Source organism: Sinocyclocheilus anshuiensis, unplaced genomic scaffold (genome assembly GCF_001515605.1).
Source record: "Sinocyclocheilus anshuiensis isolate Anshui unplaced genomic scaffold, SAMN03320099.WGS_v1.1 scaffold929, whole genome shotgun sequence".
In the NCBI taxonomy this organism is placed as follows: Eukaryota; Metazoa; Chordata; class Actinopteri; order Cypriniformes; family Cyprinidae; genus Sinocyclocheilus; species Sinocyclocheilus anshuiensis.
Genome location: NW_015557109.1, coordinates 84,473 through 96,711, shown reverse-complemented (window position 1 = coordinate 96,711; position 12,239 = coordinate 84,473). Strand labels below are relative to the sequence as shown.

Below are 12,239 nucleotides of genomic sequence, written 5' to 3'. Positions count from 1 at the left end.
AAATGTATTTGTAGTATACTTGGCATGAAATAAATGTATTTCAAATACATTCACGTATATTTATTTTTCACTAGGGAAACTACATCATAACTTTCACTGTGTTCTCCCAGCGTGTTCTTCTGCATTTCTGTCTCGTGGAGTTTGGGTTTCTTGCCACCGTCATCTTTGGCTTGGTTAGCTGGGGTTTAAGACTATCAGACGAGAACAAAACTTGACGTGAATAATGACTCGATCAGGGGTGTGAAAAGTACTCAAATTATACTCAAACGTACACGTATCTGGACAAAAACATGCTTGAGTAAAAGTACAACTTTAAATTGATCAGATCGGCAGGACTGACACACAATCAGGACACAATGAAAGAAGACGGAGCAAAAACAGGCTTTTTAATGCTTCACAAACCAGCAGCATCAACAGCCACGTAACAGCTTTACATGTGATGCAAAAATACTCTTCACAAGTTACAGCAGAGCAAAGAAACAGCGCCTTGTGAAGTCCAACAAACTGCACAAACAAAAATTCTGTCTTCTTTTGACGGTAATAATATGACAAATGCGCACAACTACATCAGACTGAACAGAGTTCACACAGGGTTTTTTAGCTTAACTGGCTGCTGTATGGACAGGGTTTGATCAGATGTGGGTGTGAGTGTTGAAGCTGGAGCGTCTCAGCAGGCCGGCGTCGGTCAGAGAGTATCGTCGAGCCGCCCAGTTCCTCCGCTCCTGCAGCACACACAGCAGCTCCTCCGCTTCTGCAGGGAGCGTCCCTTCTCTCTGACACAACACCACATTATTACACAGCTCAGAGTCACATCACAACTCACTGACCGCCACATCGCTCACACAGCCTCCACTCTTCATCAAATTTACCACACACTGACAAGAGGTGTTTCCAGTGAGTTTGAGGGAAATGTGTTTCTATGGAGTAAAACACAGCTGCTCTGTTATATTAACTCTTTCCCCGCCAGCGTTTTTGCTGACTTTCACTCAGATTTCATGGCCCCCAGAATATTTTGTTGTATGAATATCTGAACATGCAATACATCAAAATAAAGATCAGACCCTCCACTTTCAAACTAAAAAACCTGTTTTATTCTAGCTTCAAGCATTGTTTCTTTTAATCAACACTTGAATGTTGCTTTTTTTAATGAAATCTAACTACATTTTGAGCAAAAAGCTGAGAAAATCGCATTTTTATCAAATACTGCATCTGGATCATATTCAGTAATATTATCAAAGCAAATCTGCAGTAGATGGCTTCCATCAGCGCTCCCAAAGCTTCACAGCTCTTTCTGGATCCACATTTCACTCGCTAACATTAGGCAGTTTTCATTTATATGCAGTTATTGTTGGCTGCATTGTTTTTCATATGCATATTCTTCCATATGAGATCGCTGGTTTCTGCGTCTTCCTGGTCTGTGTTTTTGATCGAGTGATTCTAGACTCAATCAGGAGATGCGTGATAGCGCCCCCTAGTGTATAACAGTGAGAACACGGAAACCAGGAATATTCTGTGTTTGGCGGGAAAGCATTCTCATGAATAACAGAAAATTCCATGTTTGGCAGGGAAGGAGTTAATATTAATCAAACAATAACAGACAGGACAATCAAACACTATGACTGGATAACAGTGTAGACAACTCATTAAAGGGATAGTTCAGCCAAAAATGAAAATTAGCCCATGATTTACTCACCCCCGAGGCATCCTAGGTGTATACGACTCTTCTTTCAGACGAATCCAGTCGGAGTTATATTTAAAAACATCCTGGCTAGGGTTGCAAAGGGGTGGAACATTTCTGGAAACTTTCCAAAAATCCCTGGGATATTCCAAAAAATCCTGGAAAGTTTACAACATTTCTGGAATATTTCCAAAATTTACTGGAAAAATTTTCCACCTTTTTGCAACCCTAGTCCTGGCTCTTCCAAGCTTTATAATGGCATTGAATGGCTGTTATTTTTCAATAGTCCAAAAGAAGTCCAATAAAGCGCATCCATCCATCATAAAAAGTGCCATCCATCATGAACGCGCGTACGACGGTTAGCAGAAGCTACAGATTACTGTTAACAAAGTTTTAAATACGGATATTTTTCTTACAAAAACGCATCAATTCGCTACAGGAGGCCTTTATTCACCCTCCGGAGCCGTGTGAGACACTGTTTATTATGGATGGATGCGCTTCATTGGACTTCTGAGAAATAACAGCCATTCACTGCCATTAAACAGCTTGGAAGAGCCAGGACGTTTTTAAATATAGCTGCGATCATGTTTTTTCATTTGTAAACCATAGTTTTGGAATGAAAATTAGGTCAAACATTTGTGAATTGTATTCACTTAACATCAAGTTTTTTGTTAAAAGGAATAGTTCAGCCAAAAATGAAAATGCACACACACTCAGTTCATCCGAGATCAGGATGAGTTTGTTTCTTCATCAGGTTTGTAGAAATGTAGCACTGCATCAGTGTCTCAGCAATGGATGCTCTGCAGTGAATGGGTGCCGTCAGAATGAGAGTCCAAACAGCTGATAAAAACATCACAATAATCCACAAGTAATCCACAGCACTCCAGTCCATCAGTGAACATCTGGAGTAGAGATGTAACGATTTAATTGATGATAAATCATGATAATATTCCCCACGATTAGTATTACCGTTTCATATTTTAATTATCATTATAACCATATTAGTTTACCGCGATTTGAACAACTCAGGATAAATAAATACTGTCCAGCATAAAGCAGTTTTAAGTAACAGTTTTGCGTGCGCACAGCACACAAAGTAGCTTCGTTTGGCTGAGAATCTGGGAGGTTTTAAAAGAGTGCTAATAAGGGAATTATACAAATGAATATATGAATTATATGAATCTACCTCTGAATTCTGACTTCAGAAACCATTAGATGGCATTTTGTTTTCATCTTCGCTCCATGTAATACCTAAAGAAGTGTTCTTAATCGCAGTGCTGCGTTGTGCAGGAGTTTACGGGAACAACAGCTGTAATTCAGCTGCTCCATCAGCGCCACCTGCTGTCAGCGAGTGGAGTTACAGAGACTTATATTTGCATTCAGCCTGTGTGCAGTTTCTGTCCAGCCAAAAACAGACCGGATTTACATGCCCTGCTGTACATTTTGACCGGTTGATGAAAAACAAGCTTATGTGGATTCTACACTTTTAAACAATTCAGATAAGTTATCTAGAATTATTTATGGAGCAGATAAAATACATATAATCATTTATTAATCAATTATTTTGACTTCACCCTTTTCTTTATTTAAAAGCTGAAATGTGAAGTTTACCGTTTTATGAACCGTTTCAAAGCTTTATTTGAACATTTCGTTCGTGTTATTAGATAAACTGTTGTCAGTCATGTTGTCATTTAAAATCCGGACATCATTGGTAATGTTATTGTTCTAGTGTTTATGCAAACAGAAACTCATTTTATTTGTTGTGTGTTGATTTTTAAATATAAAACTTTTAGTGATTTATGTGTCAATACTTTTTTAACATCTCCAGCACATTTTAACAATACCGTGATAATACTGATAACCGTGCTAATTTGCATGCCCTGCTGTAAATTTTGACCGGTTGATGAAAAACAAGCTTATGTGGATTCTACACATTTAAACAATTCAGATAAGTTATCTAGAATTATTTATGGAGCAGATAAAATACATATAATCATTTATTAATCAATTATTTTGACTTCACCCTTTTCTTTATTTAAAAGCTGAAATGTGAAGTTTACCGTTTTATGAACCGTTTCAAAGCTTTATTTGAACATTTCGTTCGTGTTATTAGATAAACTGTTGTCAGTCATGTTGTCATTTAAAATCCGGACATCATTGGTAATGTTATTGTTCTAGTGTTTATGCAAACAGAAACTCATTTTATTTGTTGTGTGTTGATTTTTAAATATAAAACTTTTAGTGATTTATGTGTCAATACTTTTTTAACATCTCCAGCACATTTTAACAATACCGTGATAATACTGATAACCGTGATAATTTGACACTATAATCATATTAAGAAATTTTCATACCGTTATATCCCTAATCTTAAGACAAAAGCTGAAGCAAATCCATCAAGCGTCCATAATAATGCTTTCTCTAGTGAAGAAGTCCATCTCCTGTTGTCTCTCACATCAAAATCAGAGCAAACGTTGCTTGATCTATGCAGATTTCTCTCCTGATTCAGATCAAATGTAAAGTTAAATACATCTTTATCAGCTGTTTGGACTCTCATTCTGACGGCACCCATTCACTGCAGAGCATCCATTGCTGAGACACTGATGCAATGCTACATTTCTACAAACCTGATGAAGAAAACTCATCCTAATGACCTGAGGGTGAATACATTTTCAGCAAATGTTTATTTTTTTGTGAACTCCTTTTATTAAGTTACCCGTTTATGAATCATTAGTAAATAGGTTTAGAATGAAACAGTTCTGATGTTAAAGCCATGCGTGCATGTTCTCACCTGCTCGATGTAAAGAGACTGGTTGTGGTAGCTGCTCATATATGCATCTACCAGAATGGTGTAATCTGACATCAGAGCGTCCAGAAGCACGAGGCGCAGCGGGAGAAGATGACTGACCGAAGCAGACATGATGTTCATCAGAGCAGGTGGAGAGGGACGGAGGTACCACAGCTCAGGACACTCCTGCGAGAGAGAGAAGAGGACCGTCTACAACACGGCTCACAGTCCAACACAGTGACCGGATACTAATACTGTCGAAACACACCAGGTTTACATATAGACTCAGTTGGTTATGTCTAAAATGAAAGTGAACAGTTGAGAGAAACGGATGCATGTCTGTATATTAGATGCGTGCAGCTCTTAAAGGGACAGTACTGAACATGCTGCTGACTGTCATTAAAAGGGATAGTTCACCCTAAAATTTAATTTCTGTCATTATTTACTCACTCACATGCTGTCCCAAACCTGTATTAATTTCTTGTGTTGAACACAAAAGATGATATTTTGAAAAATGTGGGTAACCAAACAGTTGCTGGTCCACATTGACTTTGATGGAAGGGAAAAAGACTAAGTCTCTGTGGACCAGCAACTGTTTGGTTTTCCATGTTCCTCAAAATATCATTTATATGTTCAGCAGAAGAAATAAACTCCTTCAGGTTTAAAACAACTTTTGAGTGAGTAAATGATGGTATAACAATAAAACACTGACAGAATTGACATACAGATGACTTAGATTTTTATTTTTGGGTGAACTATTCTTTTAACAATAATAAAACAAAACGCAAAGAGAAAAATCACTCACTACTCTTGACTGAAGATCTTTAAAACAGTTGTATTAGGAATCAATCTATATAGTATATATTTGTTGATTGAGTTTCTTGAATGCTCCTGCTAAATAAACCCATTGTACCTGAAAATAAAGCACTGTTTGTTTTATTTGTATATTAGGTGTAGTTGTAATGCGTATATTTGTTCTTATTTAATAACAAAGATAAAATAATGACAGATTTTTATCTTCGCCCACTTTGGCCTAAATATCTGCCTTTTTTATTCTATTTTGTTACCTTGAAAGGCTTTGTCTTTATAATTGTGAAATTAGTTTGGCTGTAATGCTCAGACAACTTGCAAAATAGTAAAACCAACATGACAAAGAATCGTGATATATTTTTTCCATATCCCCCACCCCTAATCCGGAATAAAATAAGAAGCAAATTGCAAGCACAAGGTCTAATAAACACAACAGAATAAAGAAGAAATCAACACAGAAGTATTGTTATTATACTACTGAATGATAAAACATTTCATATATCTACACTGCTCTTCAAAAGTTTGGGATCAGTAAGATTTTAAAAGTTTTTTTTAAAGATGTTTCTTCTGCTCATCATGCATTGATGCATTTATTTTATTAAACATACAGAAAAACAAAACTGTACATCTGAAAAAATATTACTACAAATTAAAACAATGGTTTTCTATTTTAATATACTGTAAACTGTAATGTATTTCTGTGATGCGCAGCTGTATTTTCAGCATCATTACTCCAGTCTTCAGTGTCACATGATCTTCAGAAATCATTCTAATATGCTGATTTATTATCAGTGCTAGAAACAGTTTTTGCTCCTTACTTTTTTTGGAACCTGTGATACTTTTTTCAGGATTCTTTGATTAATAAAAAACAGACTTTATTTAAAAAAAAGGAAATCTTTTGGAATAATATACACTACCGTTCAAATGTTTCGGGTTGGTAATTTTTTCCCTTTTTTTATGAGAAATTAATAAAAAGTGATGAAGACTTATATTGTTGGAAAATAATTATATTTTGAATAAATGCTGAACTTTTTGTTCAACAAAGAATCCTGAAAAAAGTATCACAGGTTCCAAAAAAAGTAAGGAGCAAAAACTGTTTCTAGCACTGATAATAAATCAGCATATTAGAATGATTTCTGAAGATCATGTGACACTGAAGACTGGAGTAATGATGCTGAAAATACAGCTGCGCATCACAGAAATACATTACAGTTTAACAGATATTCACATAGAAAACCATTGTTTTAATTTGTAATAATATTTCATAATTAGTTTTTTTCTGTATTTTTTTTATCAAGTAAATGCAACTTTGAGCATAAGAGACTTCTTTAAAAAAAAAACAAAAAAAAAAACATAAAAAATATTTCTGATCCCAAACTTTTGAACGCTAGTGTAGGAAATATAAATGTTTGAATTTACAGTATAGATGTATTACAACAACAATGTATTTCTGTATTAGAGAACAATAAAGAAATTATTAATAATAGATGTATTACTATTATCACTCAAATAGTTTGGCTTCTAAATAAACACCAGTGTGAATCACTGCATTATTAATGCACTTTTACTGTTCAGCTGCTCTTCTAAGGACAGGTGGTTTGTTTCGGACCTTGCGCTGGGACTCTGTGGAGCACAGGGGTGAAAGGTCAGAGGCGGGGAGCTTGAGGTGGAGTCGGAGCACCTCCTGCAGAGAGCTGAGCCGGTCTGGGAGAAAGCCTCCGGTCTCTCTGTAGAAGAGCATGAGATCAGCCACCTGCAGAGCAGCACAGATCAGCACTTCTGAGGGAGCGTGGAGAACTACGTCTAGTGTGAACACAACCATCAGCTACACAATCACACGACTGTCAGTGCTAGGGTTGGCCGCCCCATTCACAACTGCTGCTCCTATCTCTTTTCACAAGAACTGCATTTATTCAGTCGCAGAACATCTTTACGAGCATCAAACCGGAGATGTTTCAGACGCGCTCCACTTCACTTCAGCGTCAGGCGCGAGTCAAACGAGCTCAGAAACAGTTCAGGTGACGAGGAGCTTCAGCAGAACAACAGTGAATGCTGTCAGAGGAGATGCTCTTAGGCCATGTGTCAGTCAAAACTAATGTTCCTGTCCTGTCTGCCGTTATACTGTGCTCGTAGCACTGTAGCCTTATTTCATATTAAAGCGTGAATGAAACTACGAGCATGCGTGTCAGATCCGCATCATGTTCAGCAGCGGCAGCTCTTAAAGTAATAGCAGCCAAATAAACTAATAACCAGCTGCTGTGATGTCTGTTCATCCAACACAAGAAAAAAAAAAGAGGAAATCAATCACTTTTGTAGCTTTAAGGATTCATCCATATTTAATTCAAAATGTTGTGTTTGATAACTTTATTCAATTTCTGTATATTTCCTACTTGCTGAAGAGCACAGGTAAATATGACTTATTATAATGGGTTTATGTGAAAATTGTTTTAAGTTCACTTAAATTAGAAGTTGTTATTTTTTGAAGTCTAAAATGTTGAAAATGATGGCTCTCAATTATACGGTAATGTTGAATGGCTATAGTCAATGATTAAATATTTGGGGAAAAAAATAATTCCATAGAGACATCAGTAGTATTGGTATCAGTTATACTCGCCTTCAGTCAAAAAAAAGATGCCACTAAACAAATATTAAAAATATACTTTGTTGTTTCCACATTAATTTGAAGATTGAATGTGAAATTATTGCAATATAAAAGAATATTTTAAAAACTTTAATGTTAGGTGGGATTAATCCAAAAACATGTTTGATTAGTTACTTCTTTTTGCTCTGAGACAGTCTTTAAAAATATACTGTGTCTGGTTTGTACATTAATTTGAAGATTGAATGTGAAATTATTGCAATATAAAAGAATATTTTAAAAACTTTAATGTTAGGTGGGATTAATCCAAAAACATGTTTGATTAGTTACTTCTTTTTGCTCTGAGACAGTCTGTACTGTATAAAGTGCTGTAGAATTAAGCTTCTTGACTTGAAGCAGGTGTAGCGAGCCGGTGGAGTTTTAATGAGTGATCAGGCTCTGTTCTGAGATCAGACGCACCTGTGTGTCAAAGACGTTAGTGAGGTCGACTCTGAACTCTGCTCTCAGACACCGGGCGATGCAGCGGCAGTCATGAACCACCTGTAGAGCCAGAGGATTCAGTGAGACCTGCGTTCCTCAGACACACTTCTGCAGACCTCAGAACCGTCCCCTCACCTTCAGGATGTGCGGATTCTCCAGAATCATGGACAGGCCGTTTCTAAACGCTTGCCCACCGAGCAGGAGGACATCAAACAGGTACACTACCTTCTTAGTGGCAACCTGCCAAAGATAATTCACACATTCACAAGGGTTCATATTCAGTATGACACGACTGAATAAGAATAAATCAGAATTGAGCTGAAAGACGACACGGTCTTCTGAGCCTAACAGCACTCACATGGAATTTACTGTAAAACATGAAATGTCACTGAATTGGGCAAATTTTGGATGAATAAAATCAAAATCATGCTTTTTTAATTATTAAAACTTCAGAGAATCCAGAGAAATTAAAATGGAACACACATAATTTTACTTTTTCTTAATTTTATTTCAGAAAAAAAAAATAAAGGCCCTGAAAATGTTTTTTTTTTTAACAAACTTTTTAAATTTAATAAGTTTCATGATTTCAATTAATTAGACATTCTTTGAGTACTAAAAGTTCATTTAACCATTAAAACAAACTAGAAAAATTAAAACGGAACACAGAATTTGGGAAAAAATAAAATGTATTTCATGGGGTACCAGTAGAGCAGCTTTACAGCTGAAACAGAATGTGTTTGATTAGTGACTGTTTTTTTTAATGTTGTTATTGTCCTGTTTATTAATGTGAAGCGGTTTTGTATAAAGCTTTACTATTCCACTAACCTGCAACCAGCAAAGTCTCTCTTGTGCAATCTGCCCAAACACTTCAGCTCCGATTCCGATCACTTTCTGTTGTTGGATGTGCATAACCTGAAACACAGAAGAATATATGAGATGCTACACCGATGCAGGAGATGAGAGGACAACACTAGACTCACTGCTGGGCCAAACTTCTCATGAAGCTCGTCTATCACCACATAACGCACACCATCCTCATCTACATCATCTGAGGAGAAAGAAGACGGGTGATGATGATGATGATGATGATGAGGAGGAGGAGGAGGAGGAGGAGTTAACATCAGGACACTTACCTACCATCTTCTTCCTGAACGAGTGGATCTCAGATTTGTGCTCTTCATTAACACTGAGTGAATATACAACAAATAAACACGTTTGGCAAACTCTCCTGACCAGTAACATTACTAATGACTGTGAATGACTCGATCAAACACATGCATTAGTATAAAGACACTCACAGGTTGTCTTGATTGGCAGAAATGGTAAATTCCACTTTAAAAGAAAAAGAGAAAGAAATGATTTCTTGGCTTGGCTGGACAAACAAGAACTACATACGTGTAAGCACCGTTTTAACTAGTTGTTTTATTTGCTAGAATGTTTTTATGAATAAGAACCTGAAACATTATACAGTTCACCTTTAAGAATTTCATGTCCGAAAATGATCTTGACGCCTGGAAACTTCCGTCCGCTTGTCACTTCAGACACTGTGAGGAGGAGGAGGAGAAGGAGAAGATGTAACTTCTGTAAGCAGTGTGAGGTTATTACACAGAAGCGGTCCTCACCGTCCTCTAACACCACGCTCTTCTTCTGAGAGACGCGCTGGACCACGCCGCTGATCTGTGTGTCGGACAGAGTGATTCTAACGCGTTTTCTCTTCAGATCATCCAGAAACCTGCTCTCCTCTGAAGATGATGCCATGACCGGCCTGTTATTGAGCTAATGAAGCTCCGAGCGTCGCGGTTAATTAACTGCTCGTGTGGAGCACAACTGTCTCACCAAACCAGTTTAAGCACAAACCCCGCCCCGCGGACGATTCTGAGGATTTGATTGGTCACGTAACTCACAAGCTGATTCGCTACACAGTGCTCAAACCAACGCGCTATCTATCTATCTGTCTGTCTGTCTGTCTGTTTATCTATCTGTCTGTCTGTCTGTTGATCTATCTATCTATCTATCTATCTATCTATCTAGCTATCTATCTATCTGTCTGTCTGTCTGTCTGTCTGTCTGTCTGTCTGTCTATCTATAGAAATTTGGGCTGTGTAAATGTGTGTGGGTCTATCCATCTATTGTTTTTAATTGCTGAAAAAGGTTTTTATTGCAAGATAATGTTGGTCTTGTGAGGAAAGCATTACTCAGACATAAACAAATATCAATACTCAAATGCAAGACGAAACTTTCTCGAAACCTAAACTCTAAACCTACAGAAAATAGGCCTACTTACATAAATAGCAACAAACAGACTTATCATGAAAAGCTTTACTTTGTCAGAGATTTTTTTCTGGAAACACTAATATTTTCGAAGGGTGAAAAAAACAGAATATGTAATATGTTGTCACAGGAATCGTTTGTAATAAAATGCCACCCGAGGGCGCAATTCTCCAGCAGTGTTATTCCCTGAAAATATATCAGTGAACGTCTTTAGTTAATATTTGAGTCTCAGTGTGCTTGCTGAGAGATGATTTAGTTTTATTGTCTCTCACAATTTCATTAGTAAAAGAAGTTCTGTTCGTGCCCTAAAAAATAATTATTCATAATTGTAATGGTAAAAAGCAATTCACTATTAATTAATACTGCGTATGAAAGTTTATATATATATATAGAGAGAGAGAGAGAGAGAGAGAGATTACCCCATGATTGTGTAAGACAAATTATTGTCATGCCATGAATTATTAATAACTGATCAACAATATGTATATAATGTTAGGCTATATTAACAAACAAAAAAAATAATTTTCCTGTCATTTATTGTTGTTTGTTTTTCATTATAACATAAATGTGTAAATAACTGGTCATATTTTTTGTTAGTCATTTCTCAGATAACAAGTGAAATTCTCAAAACAACTCGTTCAAGCTCCACATTATCTAGTCATTAAACTAGTTATCATAATCTGTCAAGCATCTTTTCTCGTAGACATTATTTTGTACAACACAGTTACACATTCTGACAATAAAAGAACAAGGAAACAAACAGCTGAGAAGAATAAGAAGAAGAAGAAGAGGAGCAGCGCGTTTCTGATGAAATAAGGGTCACTTTTATGGACCATATTCACCATCATTCACACATTTGTAGACAGAACAGGTATGTAATCAAACAATGTGCACTGTAATACTGTACACTTACTGTAATGATTCATATTACAGTAGTCCACTTTCATTGTACATCATACAATAAATAGAGAGAGAAAAAAAGTATTGTCTTTTTCTTTATATCGTAATGACATTGTACTGTAATTTGTTGAAAGAGCCAACAGTAAAAGTGTAACTGTGACTCCTGTTTCTTGCCATCAATATCCCGCACAATAATGTGTGAATAAGGGACCGTCTGACAATTCTATCGACTGGGTTTAAACCGGGCAAACTTTCAGCTGTAGTAACTCAGTCTGGCCACTAGGAATGTACTACAGCCTTTGGAACATTAGAAACCCCTTTTGGTGAATTAAGGTGCGTTCACGCCATATCGGAATTCCCGTAATTACGAGATTCCAACTTGTAAAAAGCGTTCACGTCCTCGTAGAACTCGTAATTACAGCTTGTGAACGGGGAGTTTTCTGAGAGCTATGACTTGTACCACCTGACCGCTGTACCACCTGACCACCGCAGGCTCTGTTTAGGCGCTGATAGTGTTGCTATAGAAAAGCATAATTCCCAGTCCGAGGACGTGAACAGCTCCGAGTAGAACGTCACGTGCTGTCATCTCGAAATTACGGTAATTACGACATGGCGTGAATGCAGTATTACAGTAATTGTTTTCTAAGAATAATTATGTACTGTACGTACAGTAAGGGTGATATTGGCAAAATTTCAGCTGTAGTAAGTCAGTC

The 12,239-nt window shown here is 36.8% G+C and overlaps 1 protein-coding gene across 3 annotated transcripts; it reads right to left on the bottom strand.

Annotated features, from left to right (window-relative positions):
* Window positions 1-255: 255 nt before the first annotated feature.
* On the bottom strand, window positions 256-10,206 carry LOC107677684 (piRNA biogenesis protein EXD1-like). Of its 3 annotated transcripts, none has more exons than XM_016472684.1 (11): window positions 9,978-10,203; window positions 9,831-9,899; window positions 9,654-9,687; window positions 9,489-9,541; window positions 9,336-9,403; window positions 9,181-9,267; window positions 8,491-8,595; window positions 8,335-8,415; window positions 6,886-7,029; window positions 4,470-4,652; window positions 256-773 (listed from the first exon to the last, which is right to left on the bottom strand). In XM_016472684.1, the coding sequence occupies exons 1-11, from the start codon at window positions 10,111-10,113 to the stop codon at window positions 633-635; spliced, it is 1,101 nt and encodes a 366-aa protein (XP_016328170.1). In that variant the 5' UTR covers window positions 10,114-10,203; the 3' UTR covers window positions 256-632. The 3 variants fall into 3 exon arrangements, with proteins under 3 accessions (XP_016328170.1, XP_016328172.1, XP_016328171.1); XM_016472686.1 differs by having other exon boundaries at window positions 601-769; window positions 9,978-10,205; XM_016472685.1 differs by lacking the exon at window positions 256-773 and adding an exon at window positions 787-917 and having other exon boundaries at window positions 9,978-10,206.
* Between the last annotated feature and the right edge of the window lie 2,033 nt (window positions 10,207-12,239).

Excerpts from the sequence above, each read along its gene's own strand:
- LOC107677684 (XM_016472684.1), bottom strand. The coding sequence starts at position 10,113 with ATGGCATCATCTTCAGAGGAGAGCAGGTTTCTGGATGATCTGAAGAGA. Across the intron at positions 9,900-9,977 it reads GAGCGTGGTGTTAGAGGACG|TGTCTGAAGTGACAAGCGGA; the intron begins GTGAGGACCGCT and ends TCCTCCTCACAG. Across the intron at positions 9,268-9,335 it reads ATGAGAAGTTTGGCCCAGCA|GTTATGCACATCCAACAACA; the intron begins GTGAGTCTAGTG and ends TCTGTGTTTCAG.